Source organism: Hyperolius riggenbachi, chromosome 10 (genome assembly GCF_040937935.1).
Source record: "Hyperolius riggenbachi isolate aHypRig1 chromosome 10, aHypRig1.pri, whole genome shotgun sequence".
Taxonomy (NCBI): domain Eukaryota; kingdom Metazoa; phylum Chordata; class Amphibia; order Anura; family Hyperoliidae; genus Hyperolius; species Hyperolius riggenbachi.
The window spans coordinates 180,200,190-180,222,471 of NC_090655.1; the positions used below are offsets into that span (position 1 = coordinate 180,200,190).

The 22,282-nt window shown below is 42.3% G+C and overlaps 1 protein-coding gene across 5 annotated transcripts in view; it reads left to right on the forward strand.

Annotated features, from left to right (window-relative positions):
- Window positions 1-22,282, forward strand: part of RASSF4 (Ras association domain family member 4) — a 395,766-nt gene that overhangs the window by 365,332 nt on the left and 8,152 nt on the right. For all 5 annotated transcript variants that reach the window (XM_068255316.1, XM_068255318.1, XM_068255319.1 and 2 more), the window contains one exon: window positions 12,328-12,425. In XM_068255316.1, the coding sequence (XP_068111417.1) occupies window positions 12,328-12,425 (98 nt within the window). The remainder of the gene's footprint in view (window positions 1-12,327; window positions 12,426-22,282) is intronic.

Sequence of the window (22,282 nt, forward strand, 5' to 3'; positions counted from 1 at the left end):
TCAGAAAGTAGAGGCGTTGTTGTGCTTTGCCAGTTAGAGCTAAAGCATTGTCAGCTCAGGACAGGTTCTCCGCGATGGTGACTCCCAAAAATGTGAAGCTGGAAACTCTCTCCACAGCCTCTGCATTGATCATTAGCGGTAGGTGAGTGGTCTTTTTGGTGGTCCTAAAGTGCAGAATAATTTGTTTGGTCTTCTTTGTATTTAATAACAGGTTGTTAATGTCGCACCATGCAGTCAGGTTCCTAACTTCTTCTCTGTATTCAGCTTCCTCATTGTCTGATATAAGCCCAATGACAGTCGTATCATCTGTAAACTTAACAATTATGTTTGAGGTATGGATAGGCTGGCAGTCATGGGTGGAAAGTGCATAGAGGAGAGGGCTTAATACACAGCTCTGTGGCACGCCAGTGCTCAGGGTAAGGGTGGAGGATGTCTGTTTTCCTAGTCTGACAGTTTGAGGGCGATTAGTAAGGAAGTCCAATAAGGAAGTCCAATAACCAAGTACATATGGAGGTAGCAAGACCTAGTGCATGAAGTTTGTTGGTCAGATGGCTAGGTACAATGGTGTTAAATGCTGAGCTGTAGTCAACAAAGAGCATCCTAACATAGGAGTTGGGCTTTTCCAGGTGTGAGAGGGCAGCATGGAGAGCTACACAGATGGCATCCTCAGTCGATCTATTTGTTCGGTAAGCAAACTGGTGTTGATCTACATTTGCTGGGATGGAGGCCTTGATGTGTGTGGCTACCAGTCGTTCAAAGCACTTGGCGATGACAGGGGTTAGAGCAACTGGTCGATAATCATTAAGACAGGTTATCCTAGGATTTTTTGGGACTGGCACAATGGTTGTAGCTTTAAGGCATGATGGGACTACACCCAAGAACAGAGAGAGGTTGAATATTTGTGTAAAAACTTTAGCTGGTTGACCAGCACAGGCCTGGAGCACACGTCCTTGCACACCATCAGGACCTGCAGCTTTCCTGGTGTTGATATTTGTAAGTGCTTTCTGCACTTCATGTATGTGAAGGATTAAAGGCTGTGAGTCTGTAGTGGGCCCAAAGTTGACTGGAGGCCGATTGTTGTCTTTTTCAAATCTAGCAAAGAAGTTGTTAAGTTTCTCTGCTAGGCTGGGGATGTTATTGTCCAGTGTATATTGAGTGCTATTCTTCTTTTTGTAATCTGTGAATAGTTGAATGCTTTGCCACATCCTCTTTGGGTTTGAGTCATTTTCAAAGTTTTCCTCAATCCTTTGTTTGTATTTAAGTTTTGCATTTCGTATGCCTTTTTTCAGACTTGCTCTGGCTGAAGAATATGCTTCTTTGTCCTGTATTTTAAAAGCTTTGTTTCTATTCTTTAGAAGTTCCTTGAGTTTTTTTGTTATCCATGGTTTATGATTTGGGTAAACCCTAATTCTTTTGTTGACAGTGATGGTGTCCACACAGAAATTAACATATGACAATACAGAGGAAGTACTCGTCTCCAGGTTTGTTTCATGAAAGAAAATATCCCAATCTGTATTTTCAAAGCAATCTTGGAGCTGAGAGACCGCAGTCTCAGGCCAGACTTTAACAGACTTGCTAATTGGTTTAGCAGTGTTGATAATGGCTTTGTATGTGGGAATAAGAAACAAAGATAGATGGTCAGACTGTCCCAGTGGGGGGCGTGGGGTGATTTTATAGGCACCTTTTATGGTTGTATAGACATGATCCAAGGTGTTTTCTCCTCTGGTTTTACAGTCCACATGCTGATAAAATCTGGGAAATACCTTCTTAAGATTTGCTTGGTTAAAATCTCCAGCAATGATGAAAATTGCATCAGGGTGTGAGTTCTGTTGCTTACTAATGACATCAAACAGTTGTTCATTTGCTGACTTAGTATTGGCATGAGGTGGAATGTACACTGCCATAATTATAATAACTGTATGTTCCCTGGGTAGGTAAAAAGGTCGACATCTCAGCATTAGATATTCCACATCAGGTGAACAAGACTTGTTGATTATGGTTACGTTAGTGCACCAAGCATTATTGATATAAACACATAGACCTCCACCTGTTTTCTTGCCAGAATCATGCGTTCGATCAGCATGGTGAAGCGTGTGACCTGCAAGCTCAACTGCAGCGTCTGGTATGGAGGGGTCCAGCCATGTCTCTGAAAAAATCAAAAGGCAACAGTCTCTCATAGTTTTATACGTGGAGATATCCAGTCGGAGCTCATCCATTTTATTTGCGAGGGATCTCACATTTGCAAGACGTGCGCTAGGAAGAGGGGTTTTATGTGGAGCAGCTCTCAGTCTAGTTAGCAGTCCTGATCGCTTACCTCTCTTTTGTTTCCTCTTGCTTCACTTTCTGCCCCGTCTATTTCCGAGGATAGCAGTGGTTAACAAAAGTCCAGGTGATCTAAGACTCTCCTGTGGTATTGATTCCATGTTAAAGTAATCTCCTGTGCTGCTTGATCCGATCTGTAGAAGCTGGCATGAATGAGTCAGATTACCGGGAACGGTACCAGGCGAACAAAGGAACTCAGGAGGATGGTGAGGGACTATGCTCATGGGGCTGGAGGAAGCATAAAATATTTTTATTTGCCCATCTCATGTACATTTTAAAAGGGGAAAAATTCCTTTCCCACTCTAGATGGAAATCCGATAAATACCTGGATCAAACTTGGCCAGGAATGACCTAGTAATTATAGCTTTGGAGGTCCTTCAATGGAAGGAAAGCCCTCATTAAATGCAGATATGGAATTTGCCATAACTACTTCCTGTGGTACGATATTCCACATTTTATCTACTCTTACTGTAAAGAACCCCTTGCTAAATGCATGGCAAAAAATGTTTCTTCCATATGCAGATTATGTCCCTTGGTCCTTTATACAAGCCTGCCAATCTTTTGTATTGCCCTCTGAAGTATTGATACATGTTAATCAGGCCACCTCTCAGTCGTCTTTTTTTTTTTAAATCTACATAAGCCCAGTTTGTCCAACCTTTCTTGGTTATTGACACCTTCCATCCCTCTGATTAATTCAGTTTCACCCCTTTGTAGCTGTTCTAGAACATTAAAGTCATTTCTATAGCATGGTGCACAAAACTACAAATGAAGTAGTTTACTAGCATCTCAGAAAATTATTTTATGTTTTATACATCCCAGAATTGTATTTGCTTTAGCTACTGTTTGGCATTACGCATATGGTTACTTAACTTGTTATCAGCCAGTATTTCCAAGTGTTCCCAGCTGTATCCCATTTATCTTATATGGTGTTTTACCACTGGTACATCAAAGGTGCATGACCTTACATTTATTTACATTAAATGTAATCTGCCATATGCCTGCCCATATGGTCATGTTGTGAAGGACCTGTTGTAATATGTCACTATCCTGCTTAGTGTTGATAATTCTGCATAATTTTGTATCATCTGCGGAGATGGCTACATTACTCTGTATTCTGTCTACTAAATTGTTAATAAATAGTTTGATTAATCAAGGCAGCTATCCTATATAATAAAACTCTACCTGTCCCTGCGTCATCCTCCTGTCCCTGTGTCCCGTGTGTTGGCTACTGCGCATGTGTAGCTGTTGGAACAGGGGATTGACGTGGCCAGGGGGGGACGGGTGCATGCCTGGCGGTTAGGTGAGCCCATGCGCGCCCGGCGGACAGGTGCGCTTGCTGAGGTTGCACATGTGCGCACACGGTGGATGGGGGTGCGTGCTGATGGCGTTGAGATAGACCTAGAGCTGATTTTTAAATGGGCTTGGTTCTACTAATCCTATATATTAAGACCCCTGTGTCTCTGCATCCTGTCCCTCTGTGTGTGCTGTGTGTGTGTGTGTGTGTGTGTGTGTGTGTGTCCTTGCTTCCAGCCTTATTGCATTGTGGGAAATAACAGCTGTTTCCAACTGCCACGCAAGCAACATCTCCCTGTATACTACAGATAGCAGTGGAGGGTGTGCGAGTGAGACGCATCTGTGCTCACATTGCTGGGGGGGGGGGGGATGCCCGTAGCCTAGCGCCCATTATTTAATGGGCAGGCTTTTTTACTAGTAGGATATAATGGCCCTGATTCAATCAACTTTTTTTCCTGAGCTTTTTTCACACCTTATCAATAAAGAACCTTTTTAGCCCACTGCAAGTCAAAAAGGGCTCAAAACAAGTTGTCCCAGGTTAAAACAGATTCATGTTTTAATGCATTTTATGTTTAATACACCATAATTTGCAATGGACAATGTTTTGTATATTGTACAAGAACCATTAATTATACTGTGCTGCCTTGGTCAAAAATCTAGCATGTGTGCAGCTATCTTTATTTATCCTTGAACTGCAAAATACTGCTCGCTCATACGTCACCTGCCTTCCCTCCTCCCCTTTTCATCATAAATAGTGATGTAGCGTATATAAAATTTGAACGCAAATTTACTGTAAATGTTTGCAAACCGGCTGTTCGCAGCGGGCTCCATAGACTTAATTGGCAGGTGAACGGCCGCCGACTTTGCGAGTTAATAGCTAAGCCCCCTTGCATGCTAGAGACACCAAATTTGCAGAGCATAGTTACATAGTTACATAGTTATTTTGGTTGAAAAAAGACATACGTCCATCGAGTTCAACCAGTACAAAGTACAACTCCAGCCCGCCCCCCACATACCCCTGTTGATCCAGAGGAAGGCAAAAAAACCCCACAAGGCATGGTCCAATTAGCCCCAAAAGGGAAAAATTCCTTCCTGACTCCAGATGGCAATCAGATAAAATCCCTGGATCAACATTATTAGGCATAACCTAGTAATTGTAGCCATGGATGTCTTTCAACGCAAGGAAAGCATCTAAGCCCCCTTTAAATGCAGGTATAGAGTTTGCCATAACGACTTCCTGCGGCAATGCATTCCACATCTTAATCACTCTTACTGTAAAGAACCCTTTCCTAAATAAATGGCTAAAACGTTTTTCCTCCATGCGCAGATCATGTCCTCTAGTCCTTTGAGAAGGCCTAGGGACAAAAAGCTCATCCGCCAAGCTATTATATTGCCCTCTGATGTATTTATACATGTTAATTAGATCTCCTCTAAGGCGTCTTTTCTCTAGACTAAATAAACCCAGTTTATCTAACCTTTCTTGGTAAGCGAGACCTTCCATCCCACGTATCAATTTTGTAGCTCGTCTCTGCACCTGCTCTAAAACTGCAATATTTTTTTTTGTAATGTGGTGCCCAGAACTGAATTCCATATTCCAGATGTGGCCTTACTAGAGAGTTAAACAGGGGCAATATTATGCTAGCATCTCGAGTTTTTATTTCTCTTTTAATGCATCCCAAAATTTTGTTCGCTTTAGCTGCAGCGGCTTGGCATTGAGTACGATTATTTAACTTGTTGTCGATGAGTACTCCTAAGTCCTTCTCCAAGTTTGATGTTCCCAACTGTATCCCATTTATTTTGTATGGTGCTAGACCATTGGTACGACCAAAATGCATGACTTTACATTTGTCAACATTGAATTTCATCTGCCATGTATGTGCCCATATAGCCATCCTATCCAGATCCTGTTGCAATATGACACTATCTTCCTGAGAGTTGATGATTCTGCACAATTTTGTATCATCTGCAAAAATAGCAACATTGCTCACTACTGCATCTAATAGGTCATAGGGGAGGAGGACAGTGGGTACAAGATGATTTTTTTTTCAAAAAGACCTTATACTGTTTGAGAAAATTGATTTTAATGTTCTTGTTCTGCATGTGGGAAATGTTTCAAAGACCTCCAACAATAGCGGTTAATAGCAAAGCCCCCTTATGTACTAGAAATACTACATTTTCACCCGTGGGTGCACTAGGTGTGAGCATGAGTAGGGTTGATAGGTGTGGGAAGCAGGGAGGACAGCGGGAGCCGGCGGTGGAGAGTCGGCAGGATTGCGCTCTCAGCTATACTTAGTATAGCTGAGAGCTGCAGCGGTGTGTAGCGGCGAGTGGCGTTGGCCAGCGGAGCTCGTCAATCAAGGTTGCAACATATTGGCGTGGGATCATTTGCAAAGATATTGGCATGGGAACTTTTTTTTTAAAGGTACAGGTATTTTTGATTATTTAAGAATATTAAAGGATTTTTTTCGTGATTGTGTTTTTATTTTGTTTAACTCTTTTTGGAAATGGGTTAGGGGTACTATGTACCCCTATACTAATTTCTCCTGGGGAGAAGAAGGGGACCCAGACTTTAATTGGACTGCATTTTTTCCTAAGAATCATTTTGTTTTCTATGCAAAATTATTTTTCATTTTCTGCCAATTCCAGTTTAAAAATAAAAAAGTACTACTGTAGATAAAAACCACAAATTTTATTTGGCTCTTTTTCCCATTTAGCTCAAAACTTAAAGGATACAAGAGCGCAAACATTTTGGATAAACATGACGTTTTAGTGACAGCATACGCATGCGGCCACGGGCACTCACTGTAGGATGCGCACAGCCCGGCCAGTGCCTGTGCAGTACAGCCTGAACCCTGGCGACTGGAAGAAGATCCTGGGGGGCTGTTAGTAAGATAAATGGGGCAGAGAGGAGAATGGGGGGGGGAGCGGTGGGCATCAGGACAGGTGATAGTATATACCTGCTACCCCCATTTCTCCAAAACGTTTGAGCTCTGGTATCCTTTAAATTATGTTCCTGTCACAAATTATGGTGATAAAATTTGAGTCTGATATTAAGATGGGTTTTTGTATTTTGAATGGTAAAAATTAGGGAGAAAAACTAAGTGGGAGGCAGAATGGCTAGGACCTTCTCATAGAACCAGTGGCAGGCCATCTGGTGGCTCACACACAAGGGATCTTTGAACGTGTCAACACAAGAATAGAGATGTAGCGAACTGTTCGCCGGCGAACGGTTCCAGGCGAACTTTGGTAGTTCGCGTTCGCCTGCAGCAAGCGAACTTTTGTGGAAGTTCGATTCGCCCCATAATGCTCTATTGAGCAAAACTTTGACCCTCTACATCACAGTCAGCAGGCACATTATTGCCAAGCACACTGCTCTCACTGCTGGAGGCCCGGCCCCCCTCCCTCCTCCAAGCAAGGTCCTTATACCATTTGACTCGTCTGCCTACACTAATTAGTTGAGGGACAGCTGCTTCCCTCCTCCCTCCACCCTCCAACCCTTCTACCTATTCCCTCCTACCGGAGGGAGAAGGGTCTCATCTGCCAGGAAATTCCAGTATTTCGAAAGCCAGCTTGCATACCGTGGCTGGGGATTGAACCCAGGTCTCCGTGTATGGTAGGTAACTAACATATCCATTATACCACCAACACTTCTAGCTGAAGCTAGCTGAAGCTAGCCTAGCATGTACAATTTATGCTCAATCCAAAAGAAAAATAACATTTATATCATGCTTTTCTCCTGGCGGACTCAAAGCACCAGAGCTGCAGCCACTAGGGCACACTCTATAGGGAGTAGCAGTGTTGGGAAGACTTGCCTAAGGTCTCCTACTGAATAGGTGCTGGCTTACTGAGCAGACAGAGCCGAGATTCGAACCATGGTCTCCTGTGTCAGAGGCAGAGCCCTTAACCATTACACCATCCAGCCACTGCTTAAGGATATGTAGGCAGGCATGGCCTTGCCTTTCGTGTTCAACAGTTGTCAAGAGAAAAATTAGACAAGACAAATAACATTTATATCACGCTTTTCTCCTGGCAGACTCAATATGGTGGAGGGTGAAGGGTGGAGGGTGAAGGGTGGAGGGTGAAGGGTGGAGGGTGGAGGGTGGAGGGTGGAGGGTGGAGGGTGGAGGGTGGAGGGTGGAGGGTGAAGGGTGGAGGGTGAAGGGTGGAGGGTGAAGGGTGGAGGGTGAAGGGTGGAGGGTGAAGGGTGAAGGGTGGAGGGTGGAGGGTGGAGGGTGGAGGGTGGAGGGAGGAAGGTGGAGGGAGGAAGGTGGAGGGAGGAAGGTGGAGGGAGGAAGGTGGAGGGAGGTCCAGGTATTAGAACCCATGAAACATGTTTTCTATAATTTTTTTAGCCAGTAGAAATTTTTGTAAATTTTGAAGTTCGCATCCCCATTGAAGTCTATTGCGGTTCGCAAACTTTTTCACGAACCGAACTTTCCGCGGAGGTGCGCGAACAGGGTTCACGAACCTAAAATCGGAGGTTCGCGACATCACTACACAAGAACAGGGGTTTAAGAACTTAAAGGGGCACTATAGCGAAAAATTGTAAAATTTAAAATATTTGCAAACATCGACAAGTAAGAACTACGGTTCATCCAGAGTAAAATGAGCCATAAATTACTTTTCTCCTATGTTGCTGTCACTTACAGTAGGTAGTAGAAATCTGACAGAAGCGACAGATTTTGGACTAGTCCATCTCTTCTTCATAGGGGATTCTCAGCAATACTTTTATTCTTTATAAAGATATTCCCTAAAAAGGATTTAAATAATTATGCTGGTCAGCTTCCCTGCTCGCTACACAGTTTTCTGGCAGTCGGACAGAGCAACTGCCATTCACTAAGTGCTTTTGAAAATAAATAATTCCCTGAGAATCCCCTAATGAAGAGATGGACTAGTCCAAAACCTGTCACTTCTGTCAGATTTCTACTACCTACTGTAAGTGACAGCAACATAAGAGAAAAGTAATTTATGCCTCATTTTACTCGGGAAAAAAATTAACTTATTTGTTTATGTTTGCACATATGTTAAATTTTACAATTTTTTTCGCCATAGCGCCCCTTTAACTTCTTGGTACAAAACTCCGGCAGTGCTTAATAAATTTCGGGTAGGAATAGCTGATACCTATTGGTGCTGTGGTACCTCTGGTGCTGACCTAATATATAATTTTTGGAGCTGCACAGCTCTATACAATTTCTGGAAAGCAATTCACAAATAGGTCCTTGTGATATCATCTATACAGGTTCCCATGATGCCTGAGTTTTTCCTCCTTCAATGCAGCTCACTCTACCTGAATGTTTACAAGAAAACCATCTTGGTCCATCTGGTGAATGCAGCCAGAGCAACTTTTGCTGCTCTATGGAAACATCTTGACCATCCGACTGTTTCACAGTGGTTTCCCAGATGGAAGAGATTGCTCTCACTTCCCAAGACTTCATTGACCAATATGTTAGGACATGGGCCTGTTGTGTTATCTTCAAAGACTCTGATGACTACAAAACTTTGGTGTCCCAGTGATTGTCCCACTGTTTATGAATCTGGCGTCCCTTTTCCTTGTTCTTTATTTCTCCTTTGATCTTTTTTTTATTTTAGCTATTTCCCTTTCTTGTCTTCCTTATTTCTCCCTGAATTGAGGCATGGAACTTAGTGGTTGAATAATGTACTGGGGGAGAAAAGCACGATATACATTTTCTGTGTCTTGTCTAGTGTAGGTTATCTGTTATTCAACAGGAGTTTTTGGAACCTTCAAGGCCTCATCTTAATTTAGTTATATTTTTAACAGTGCCTATTAGGAGCCCTAGTGGTCAGACCGCAAATTGCCTTCTAATCGGTTTCAGCACACAGACCATGCAAGCTGTGGGCTTGATCTTTGCGCAGAAACCGATGAAAATTTGGGCAGCAGCCCGACCAGAAGAGAGCCTGTGAGGTACGGTAATTACAACTTTACACACTATTTCAGGGTATAACTGCCACTAACTGGCTGAGCCTAGATCTACAAGTAAAAATGGTTAAACACACTGTATTCTGTCTAGCTAGCTACAATACAATATTAGCGTGTCTTCAAAAGTCAGGGTTCAGTTTGTGCGGCTGAATAGCAGGGTAGCGGAACAGTGAATGACTTTGATAAAGTCTTTATTCACGGGCAATATAAATAATTAATATATACAGACAATCATTAAAGTCAACAATTATTGAAACATTAATAGCCAGTATGAAAAATAAAAAAAAGGGAGAAAAAATACTTAGTTTCATTGAAAGATGTCCTTTTGTGGGAAGAATCATAAAGTCCTTGGTAAAGTCCAAGCAAAATGGCCACCACTTGTTCTTCACGGTGGACGTGCGTTCATGAAGATGGAAAATGGAGGAATGAGGGAGGAGTCCCTCGCAAACACTTTTGAACAATGCCCATCTTTGGGTGGAGCCTCAAGTACAGCCCAGGGCCTGGACAGTGGCTAGGAGCTCCCTGGATGGGTGCTCTATGCCCACCAAATATGACATTTGTCATATCTCGGCTTACGCTTTCTGCACACACATGACCATCACATATTCATATTTCTCAGACTAGGCCAGTTCATATGATACCAAACTTGGGCATGTTTGCATGCCCGGTTAAAAAACAGTGGAATCCCCCGAGTTCTGGTTATGCCAGTGGCCCCAATTTAATATCAAAATACTCACAAGATCCGGACCAGCAGAATGATATAACTTTCACATTTCTCACCTGAACGGTATTGCTTAAATATGCTCAAAATCCTAAACTCCATGCTTTCTTATTCTGTCTATATGGCTCCGGCCAGTCTGGGGGGAAGCAGTGCTGTGAATAGGCTGACCATTTGGTGAGCCTATTGACATCTATCTGAGGTAATGAAAAGTAAACACTAGCCACCTGAACACAAGGGTTTGTTCCTGTTCATTAGCATATCAAAAGAGCCATCCTGCAGTTAAGCTGATGCTAGCTCTCTGCGGAGAAAAGACTGCAGGTATAGCACGTCACTGGCAATCGGTGCAATAAACCGATTACGATTGCGTTCTCGTTTCTCAGGGCTCTTCCGTGACAAGTACAATGCTTATGGATATGATGTTTTATTGCTCCTTTTTATTATACCATGTATACTATTTTACTGTTCTTCTAGCTTTGGGCATTACTGTTTATTTTGATTGTATACATGAATTTATCCATGGTAAAATGTTCTTTTTCTTTTTTTTGTTTATTTTGAATGTGAAAAAATTTAGGAAAAGGGTTAATAAAGGTTAATTAAAAATGTTATTATGTAGAGGGCATGGTCTTAAAAGTGAGTGTTGTCTTAAAAGTGGGCGTGGTTAAACAATATATTTATTGTAGTTAGTAGATGTCACTGTACCCCCATTATTACCTTTTTACCCTTTTGAACTGTGCTCCCCCTCTGTACAGAAATCATTCTCTGAAATGCCACCCTGATTGAGTGATCAATGATTGTTTAGGACGATCTTGGTTCAGCATGTGTGTGATGCATAAGATGCTGTTTGGTTTGAATGAATAGCAGCCTGTAAGATGTCCAAATTCCTCCTCCTGTCACATGAGATGGTTGGGAGATGATGGGAAGGGGCACCATCCAGTATTTCACTGTAAGCACAGGACAGATCACCTACCCTTAAACACATTCGTATTGTGGCAAGCACTACAATTCAGTAAAGTGTCAGTATCAGTGCCGAAATCCTTCTTTAGGGCTGGTGCACACCGAGCGGCTTTTTGGGCGTTTTCAGATCCGCTTGCGGCTGCGGATCTGCTTGGTCAATGTATCTCAATGGGGTGGTGCACACCAGAGCGGGGGGCGTTTTGCAGAAACGAAAAATGCCTGGGTGAGGCATTTTTTGGATTGCGGATGCGTTTCTGCCTCAATGTTAAGTATAGGAAAAACGCAAACCGCTCTGAAAAACGGCACTTCAGAGCGGTTTTGCAGGCGTTTTTGTTACAGAAGCTGTCCAGTAACAGCTTTACTGTAACAATATATGAAATCTACTATACTGAAAACCGCAGCAGCAATCCGCAAAACGCTAGCAAAACGCCTCATAAAAATAAAAAAAAGCGTTTAAAAATCTGCTAGCATTTTGCGGATCTGCTAGCGGGTTTTGGTGTGCACCGGCCCTCAGTGTGTGTGGGGGGGGGGGGGGGGGGTTAAATGCTTTATTACACACTGATCAAGGAGGAACTACTGAACTGTAGTTCATCTTTTTCAGCAGTGACAAAAAGTGGACTGGGTCAGGTAATCTGCTCCGTTCTGAGAAAACTCTCACTCCCATGGCAATATAGAGCTCCTGGACGCAGCCTGCCAGAAGCAATTGCAAAAAACTACATGTGCAATCTACAACACTATACCCATTGCTAGTTATTGCACATTTACTATCATATTTACTAATATGTTTAGTCTCTTGTAAAGCGCCACGGAAGATGATGTCGCTATAGAAATCCAAAGTAATATTTTTTTTTTCCACAGTAATGTGTTTTTTTTTTTCAATGGGAAGCTGAATGGGCTTTAAGCACAGTATATAATTTTTTCCTTCCTTTTTTCTTTAAAAGGTGCTAAAAGGGAATTTTGAGGATAGGGTGAAAAAATCTGTACTGAAAAAATTTAGGAGAAAAGTGTATTGAATAAGGGCTTATATATATTTGTGATGAAAAAAATTAAGCAGTTGTAAAATGCCTGCATCACATAATTCCACCTGTTTTGCTCTCAGGTCGCTCAGTACATCAAGTTTAATATGCCAGAGCTAGACAGCTTTGTTGAGAAACTGAAGGAAGAAGAAGAGAAGGAAATCAAGAAACTGGCTGAAAAGTAAGATATGTTTAGTTATGCATGAAGAGAATGGCATGGAAATGTGTGTGTGTAAACCACACCCATACGTACCTGTTATGTCTTCAAGTGTTCTGTTGACCTTCCCACTGAGGTAAGGGATCCCTGGGGTGCAGAATCTAAGTGACCACAGGTATTCACCAGAGCGTCCCGCAAGGGCCGTTGGACTTGTAGCTGTCTAGTGCCCACCAGGTTGCACCCACAGGTCACCCTAACAGTGGGGTTGGAGAACAGGAGACGCTGCTAAATGGAGTAGTCCAGTACTTGTACAGCAAGCCGCAGTCAGGTAAACAAGCCAAGGATCAGGGCAGGCGGCAGACATTGAAGGTCGAGGTCACAAGCCAAGGGTCAGGGCAGACGGAGAGCAGTGGATAGTCGAGGTCACAGGTCGGGGTCACAACAGGAAACAAACAGGAAATAATCGCCAAGGTACACTAACAACGGTTAGCCAAGCTGTCAGATCGAGCAGCACTGCAGTTGAGGGCAGTGCTGCTTATATACTGGTGAGACCCTGGATTTGGCACCAGAATTAATGAATTACGCATGCGCAGTAAGATGCGTAACACATTACGCATGAGCGTGCATAATACTTTGCGCACATAAAGGTTTGCGCATGCGCACATAGATAGTAGTGTGCGTACATCATAATGCCGCACGGCATAATGAACCAGACGGGACCATAAGACTCGGTGTATTCTTCATGCGCATGCATAAGGACACGCGCACGGGAATGCCGGGGGACACCACCACGGGGAAGATATCAGTACCTGTCTGCTCCTAATCTGTCTCTGTTTTCATAAAAGTTATTCAAGGTTACCTATCAGCATTCATGTTATGAATATCTAATGGTGCCCATACATGGTACAATTTTTGCATTTTTTTCATGATTATATAATTTTGTTCAATTATTCCGTTAGATCAAATATAAAGATTTTTCCAACATGTCTGATTGGATTTTTATTGAAAAAAACAGGATAATTGATTCTTTTTTTTTTTTTTTTGATCGAAAAAAAAAGATTCTTTTAAACTTTCATTTGATTCGATCAATTTGGTCAAATAAATGGGAAAATTTAACGTTTTTATTGTACTGTGTATGGGCACCGTAAGAGTTACTCAAAACTTTTCATGGATTGGACTAAGCCAACAATCTCTCAAATGACACTGTCTTTCTTCCTGCGTGCCTTGATGTGACTCTCAACCTTCCTTTGTTTCAGAATAATAGCACATTTGCTTACAATTAAGCAGTATTTTAAAATGTACAAAAAATTCCCAGTGGCTGTTTGGTGCACATGAAGGGGTAATCAAAACATAGCAAATATATTGTATAAAAACGATTTTATTAAACACCTCTAAAATGTAGCTTTCCTAGCAAAGAACACTTCCATCCCTCTGTCTTTCCCAAATACCAAATACCTAAGTCTTCTGCAGCATCTGAGAGCTTGAATTCCAACTTCCTTTATCTACTGCTGTTGCTTCCCACCTACAGTGTATTCTGTGGCTGGTGGGGTGCAGTGTCTACCTGGACATTTTCAACTTGTATATTGACTTTTTGGTATACACTATTGGATATTGGATGTGTTGGGCAGTCGTATCCATTAACAACTTGAGGACTGCGGTGTTAACCCCCCCTAGTGACCAGGCCATTTTTACTTAATTGGGCCACTGCAGCTTTAAGGCAAAGCTGCAGGGCCGCACAACTCAGCTCACAAGTCATTTCCCCCCTCCTTTTCTCCCCACCAACAGAGCTCTCTGTTGGTGGGGTCTGATCGCCCCCACATTGTTTATTTTTTTTTAAATAAATAATTGTCTTTTATTTTTAAATACATTTTACAATATTTTTTTTTTTACTTTACCCTCTCTCCCTCTCCCCTGCCGGCCAATCACGGGATCGGCTGTCATAGGCTTCTGCCTATGAGAGCCGATTGCTCTCTTGTCCCCCAGGGGGACAGCCGTGTCACACGGCTGTCCCCGGTACAGCGCTGCTGCAGATCGCAGCGCTGTACAAAGTAGTTAGACTGCGAAACCGCCCTGTAATAGTCTCCCGAGTGGCAATCGCCGCACGGAGACTGAAGGTGGGGTGGAGCTCCGCCCCCCGAGCAGGAGAAGCGCGCGCAATCTCCTGCTAGCCCCATAGAAGACCGTTCACGCCAATGGGCGTGAAGCGGTCCTGGGTCTGCCGCACTGCTCACGCCAATTGGCGTGGAGCAGTCGGCAAGAGGTTAAGTAGCTGAATTTATGAGGCTGTTTTATGGAGACCTTTCAACATCAGAGGTCTTACCGTACTTGAATTGTGTACTTTGGTATATAGGCATGGCAGTTTATGCAGAGGTGGTTACTGAATAATATGCTAGGCAAAACATTCAGAATACAGTAAATGATAAATATGAAGACCTGGGAGGGATTTGTCTTAAACAACTTTTAGCTGAGTTTGCAGCCAAAGAACATTTTAACAGACACTGACTTGGAAAAAGGATGAATTCCTATGCAAACAACAAATGTTTCGTTTTTAATTGTCCTTTGTTAATTTGTGGGTAAGTTATCAAATGATGCTGATCCAATTGAACCCATCTTAACGTTGGGCTTCAACATAATAGAATATGAAAAACAGCATAAGGGTGGGAGGGGAGGTGGGGTGATTATTCAAGGTAATGTATATACAGTATTTCACAAAAGTGAGTACACCTCTCACATTTATGTTAATATTTTATTCTGTATTTTCATTTGACAACACTGAAGGTATTAGACTTTGATACAATGTGAAGTAGTCAGTGTACAGCTGGTATAACAGTGTAAATTTTCTGCTATATCAAAATAACTCAACACTCAGCCAGTAATGTCTAAATTGCTTGCGACAAAAGTGAGTAGACCACTAAGGAAAGGATGTCAAAATTGTGTCTTAAGTGTCAATATTTTGTGTGCTCACCATTATTTTCCAGCACTGCCTTAACGCTCTTGGGCATCCTCACTAGAACTCCACAGGTTAGCACTGGAATCTTTTTCCACTTCTCCGTGATGACCTCACAAAGCTGGTGAATGTTAGAGACCTTGCACTCCTCCACCTTCCATTTGAGGATGTCCCACAGATGCCCAACAGGGTTTAAGTCTAGAGACATGCTTCGCCAGTCCAGCACCTTGACCCTCTGTTTCTTCAGCAAGGCAGTGGTCGCCATGGAGATGTGTTTTCTGTCACTATCATGTTGGAATACTGTCCTGTGGCCTAGTTTCCAAAGAGAGTGGATCATGATCTGTTTCAGTATGTCACATTACATGTTGGCAATTTCAGTTCCAATTTCCGGCTGGCTGAAGCAGCAGCAGAGCTATTCTCACTTGTCAGCTGCCTGTTGCATCTCGCCCGTGTCGTCTCTCCACCACTGGGGCTTCTTCTTGTCTCTTCACTCTCAGTGAGCTGTGTATGACATGTCAAACATTAAAGAGGGATTGTCAGCCACAAAATCAAATTCTATTTTCTCACTGCTCTGTGTTCATTGTGCAGCCTGGAACCTCACCCTGCAGTGAAAGCTCTCTAATCTATTCAGAAATATTTCTGCTGTATTAAATCTTAACTCAGCCTGGCTCTATTCTCGCCATAACCAAAGACAGTGAAAGAGGGAAGCTTGTCATCGCCCCTCCCACTTTCATGCTCCTCACTGATTGGCTGAGGGCAGTTCAGTGTAAACTTGAAGGACCACTACTACAAAACACTTCGTTATTAATCACCCCCATAGTAGTTACATCACTGATACAGAAGCTTCAGTGTGTAATTATTTTCATTTTCTTGCATATACCTTTAAATATTCACATATCACTATGCCCTGTAGTATCAGCCCAGGCACTAAACGCTGACTGACTTCTTCTGCAACTAGAAATCCAGCTTAGGGGAACCCTCGTCAGGTAAACTAACCGTCGTTTAATTCTCAGCACAAGTGCTTAACATACTTCAGCACACTAAAAAGAGAATTACAAACCGTGCATTGTGGTCTATTTATTGGTGTGAAGTGTGAATATGTATATTCGCTACATGTCAAATCTGCATTTGTAGAGTGTTGTCTCCCTTTACTGGTGATTGTAAAACACTACATATGAAGACAACTTCACACACACTCACAATCACATTCTGAACATTAAATAGGAGTCTAAGCGCACGCGTGAAATGAAAATGGTATAACAAATTACAAAACTACAAATACATTAGTCACTACAAATATATAAAAATATGCTTTCACTGGTCATTTAGATGTGACTTGTCTATTTAAAGAGACACTGAAGCGGAAAAAAATTTATGATATGATTTGTATGTGTAGTACAGCTAAGAAATAAAACATTGGGAGCAGAGACATAAGTCTAATATGGTTTTCAGTGCAGGAAGAGTTAAGACACTCTAGTTGTTATCTATGCAAAACAAGCAATTCAGCTCCACTACTTTCAAAGTCACAGAGAGCTCTGTTATCTGAAGTTTATTATCTTAGCTGTCAGGCTTTTTCTTCTGCAGAGAACAGTTCAGGACAGGTCAAAAGTTCACAGCCTGCTCTGTAAAAATCATTTAGAATGTATTTACTAGTTAGTGAAATCAAAGGACCTTAGCTTTGTCCAATGGGATAAATATAAACAAACAGAAAAGTTAATAAAATGTAACTTCTTCTGGAAGCATTGAAATCTACACCCTGTCTGTGTCTTCCTATCTCTGCCAGAGTGTAGATTCCCCTGGGCTGCATCCACATGCTCCCACCACAATCAAGATTCAGTTGACATGTCTTGGCACTGACCAGGAGCCATGCCGAATTGGAATTCACAGAAGTTACTCATCTCGCCTGTTCCAAAGTTGCATCTCCCATCGGCCACTCTCTTGGCTGCGATAATGGCACAGTTACGTAAGCAGCACCGAAGTACATTCAGCCATCTGATGCATCTGTGTTTACCAAGTCTTGATGCACTTGGAAACCTCTTCATATTGAGACTCCTTTCTAGTGTTGCTCCGATACCCCTGATCACGGATTCAAATAAATCCGGCCACGGCAGTCCCAAAATCCGGATAAGCTGTGATTGTGACCCGGATTTGAAACAGACTTCCGAATTCAAGTCGGATTTTAGCCGTGATTACCATTTGAATCCGTGATCAGAGGTCGTGATCCGCATTTGCCTTTCGTGTTAATAGCAAAGCCCCCATACATGCTACAATCCCCAAAATTGCATGGATTATAAGGGTGAGAAGTGGCTACAACTTAAAGCAAAAAAAAATAATTCAAAAATAACTTTTAGTTTTTGAGAAAATTAATTTTAAAGTTAAATTTAATGTGGCTATTAATTGGTAATCTAAATAGTTTTAAACTTGGAAATACACTTTAAGCAATCACAGAGGCCCTAGCAAACTACAACCATGCAGGCAGGTGAAGAGTCTTAATGGCACTTGGCGGCGGGTGGTCCCACTGGAGGAGGATGAGTGAACGACACCACAAAAACACCCAGAGAGGTCTTTTTTCTTGTTTGCTTGGTTGGTTTTTTTTTTTTTTGCAGCAATAGTAATGAATTACATGGCAGTAGAGTTGTCCGTGGACCCTGTCGGTGGGTACACAGACTGCTGCCGCTAAATACGACATCAGAGGCAGCAGCAGGACGACTAAGCAGCATTCTGCGGGAGCACAGAAGAGTATGGCACCTCACTGGTGGCACCACAGCACGATAAATCAGCCCAAAAATTGTAGCATCCGTGGACCCTGGCGGTGGGAACACAGACATTAGTAGTTAACCTATTTTGGTTCCTGGACGAAGAAACTACGTCCAGGAACCATGCGCGCTACCGCGGCCAATCGCACGTGTGCATGCGCGCTCCCGGCTCGCGGTTCGTTAGCCAGGCAATCAGTGAATCGGGCTATGGTGCCCGATCGCTGAGTCCTCTCCCCCGCTGAAAAAGCGACAGCTTCTCTTGGAAGCTGCGCCTTTTCTGGCTGTTACCTCCCCCATGCGTCTCTCTAAGCGTATGTTACGCTTAGAGTGACGTCATGTAAACAAACTCATGGCCGCCATCTTGTGGCCAAAAAGCAATACTACAAGTAAAAGTAAAAAAAAAATAAAAATCAACACACATTTACATTATAAACCTATTGTTTACATCCCACCCTCCCAAAACTACCCAAATAAAATGTTTAATATAAAAAAAAAAAAACATTACAATAAAAAAAAAAAACATGTAAATATTTACCTAAGGGTCTAAACTTTTTAAATATCAATGTAAAGATGAAATATTTCTATAATTTTTTTTATTTTAAACTTGTAAATAGTGATAGATGCAAAATGGAAAAAAATGCACCTTTATTTCCAAATAAAATACTGTCGCCATACATTGCGATAGGGACATAATTTTAATGGTGTAATAACCGGGACATATGGGCAAATACAATACGTGAGTTTTAATTATGGAGGCATGTATTATTTTAAAACTATAATGGCTGAAAACTGAGAAATAATGAATTTTTTCAGTTTTTTTCTTATTCTTCCTGTTAAAATGCATTTACAGTAAAGTGGCTCTTAGCAAAATGTACCTGTAATAATCAAATATTTAGTCTCTGTGTGTGACTACCTGACAGCCTTAGTGCTGGTCCTTATCACCTTCGGAAAATATACAGCCGTTAGCAGACTTTCACAGAATTGGTCGCCAGAGCAGTTAAGAGAAATCTTTATTGTATCCAACCGGTACCGATACTCGGTATAATCTTGGTTACAAACTTATATTGAAAAACATATGAAGCAAAGCAAACATCAGCAAGTAATAATACGGATATTGAGCAAAGCTGATTAATATGAGCGCGCTAGCTCCAGACCTGGACGGATATACCTTATAAATGGAAAAACCTCCAGACCCACAAGTGTTAACTAACCACACGCCCCCGAAGGTGGGATATGGGCGAGTTCCAGATGTCACCCCTATTAAACGCTTGCTATTGGCCTATAGAACTCTGTGATTGACATCCAGAACTCTGTGATTGACATCCGTCTAGTGCGCAAGCGCGAAGCCGATGCCCTGTACCCTAAATACTCAGAAACTGGTGTTTAGAAACACCAGGCATTGTTTGGCATTGTATGGCCCTGGGCATCCCAGGCTCAGACAGCTAGTCTGCACATCCCATAGATAATGCTGCGTTCTGACCTTTTACTATTCCCTGTAATGTTCTCTCTTCTATTCCACTCTCTGCCTGGCCTTCTAGAATCTGTATAGCAAGAGAACTCTGCACATAATCTTTGACTGAAACACAGGTTCACTTTGGCTATAATAAGGGCCATACCTTGCAAGACCCTCTAAGAATCTTACAGTCCCAGCTAAAGACTTATATGCAGAATTCTCCTATCAGATTTCCTACATCATCCTCTGTTTTAATCCCTCGCTCAGCCAATCCATATTGGTCTCCACGACTTTTCCCTTTTTAGGTTCCACCTCTCCATGATCACACACAGTCCCTTGTCTAGGTGGCCACACCCTGGGAGAGAGCTACGCCTCTGAGCTCTACTGGGGAGGCCCTAATATGTAGCACCTCCACTCAGACGCATCCATGTGACAAACGTATCACTTCCATACTTGCATGGTCATGGAAAAGTGAAACTCGCCGTTAAAGGGAATGCTGGAAACAGATACCTTCTAATGGACTTCTCATATGGCATGTCTGAGCCTAAAACTTTTCATATTATAACATACTATAACTTATCTCTAAAATATTGACTTATAAGATATGTCTAACACTAACTTACCCATATTGCCTAATCTCAAACACAAAATCACTTGTGTAATCAAGCATAATTATAATACCCCTCCTAAGGATCAGTGGGTACTTATCTTAACAAATTAAAACAAAAATGTGGGCTGATTTTATGACCTGGACTCCCATGGAGTATTATCTCTCAAGATGGGCACCCCCTGTGGAGCTTTGCTCTTAACACTTTGAGGAATAACATAGTTAAACCTCAACACTAGATCCATCTGGGATTTTTGCTCACACAGTAAGTTCCCCCCTTGTGAGATTCACTTGGTCTGACCACTTATATCCATAAATGTATCTGTAGACTTCATGTTAAAAAGCAAAAATAAACTTTTTCGTGCGGCCCCCAGGAATCTTGGTCTGCCCTCCGGTAACAGTTGTCACTCTTCTTGTATCATAATACCAGTAATAGTAATGAGAATAGTAGTAATAATAATAATCATAATAGTAACGATAATAGTCATCATAGTAAGGATAATAGTCCTCATAGTAATGATCATAGTCAGAATAGGAGTAATAATAATCAGAATAGGAATGATAATAGTCCCAGATGGTACATCCTGGAAAAGAGAAAGCATTAGCACTTTGGGTTACGTTTTGCCCCATCAGTCTTTCAGTCTTTTTCTCGGTCTCGGAAATCCTGCTCCTTTCCATGTCCGGATTGACATCTGGAAACTTTCGTTTGTACGGATGAAATCTCGCTAGCCATCTCAGTTGCCATCTATTCATCTTCCTTGCATACTTGTCCGATCACCTGAAATCGACATAGGAACATATCATTCCTTATTATTGGTTGTGCCTGACCCTTCTGGAGTCGGGCCTTTCCCTTTATACACTTTACATTGATCAATATGCACAATGATTGGTTTCTGTGGAGTTCGTTTGAACTTTTTCTTGCTTTTTGGTGGATTGAATGACAAATCCCTCTCCACTACCAAAGTGGTGTCACTTACTTTCTTTATGATTTTGTAAGGACCTTCAAAATTTGCTTCCCACGGACCTGTCTTTCTGAAAGTTTTCACCATCACCCACCCCCCTTGGACATACTTTTCAGATGCGCTATCTGCAGTATGTACAGGCTCTGGGTGACACATGTTTGTGGCTGCAAACTGCAAAGTCCTTTGCAGTTGTGCTTGCAAAGCTCTTAACCATTTTTCATGACTAATGGGCCTGTTTTTGCATCTCTGAAAGAAAAGGTTCGTTTGGGAAGACAAGATGCATTTTCCTCCCTGTCATCAGTTCATGTGGTGACACTTTTGTGGCCGCTGCAGGTGTGGCTCGATACGCCATCATTACAGCTGGAAGGTGGGTAACCCAGTCTTTGCCATAGGTCAGGATCATCCTTTTTAAGCCTGTCTTAAGAGTACGGTTCATACGTTCCACTATCCCAGAGGACTGGGGTCTGTATGGTATGTGGAACTTTTGGTCTATCCCCAAAAGGGCACAAAGTGTTTTCATCACCTGACCAACGAAACTTGGGCCTTGATCTGACTCAATACATTTGGGCAACCCCCACCTACTGAAAACATGTTCCCATAAGGCTTTAGCTGTACACAGGGCTGTGGCAGACTTGAGAGGTATGACCTCCACGTATTTTGTGAAAATGTCGACTATTACCAACGCAAATCGCAATCCCCCTCTGGCTACAGGGAGTGTGCCTATGAAATCAATCTGTAGGGTCTCCCAGGGACCTCCCGCCACAGGAACCCTCTGTAAAGCCGGTTTTTCCCCTTTTGGCTTGGGATTGATCTGGGCACATATGAGACATCCTTGTACACACTCCTCACATGTCTGTTTAAGGGTAGGGCTGTAGTATTTGTTTTTCATCACTTCTACTAGCCGTGCTATCCCTATGTGTCCCAAAAGATCGTCTTTGAATCTCACTAATTCCTTCTCTAAATGTTGTGGCATATATGGCACTATCCCTTCTGGCCTTTGTTTACACAGAACACCATTGATCACAACCAGCTCTGCCGGAAGTTTGGTCTGTTCCACAATCTGAACAATGTTTTGATCTTTCCTTTGTTCTTGGAGGAAACAGGGTGCCGGTTCCGGAACCTGCTGCTTCACCTTGGAAAGTTTGCTGATCGAAGG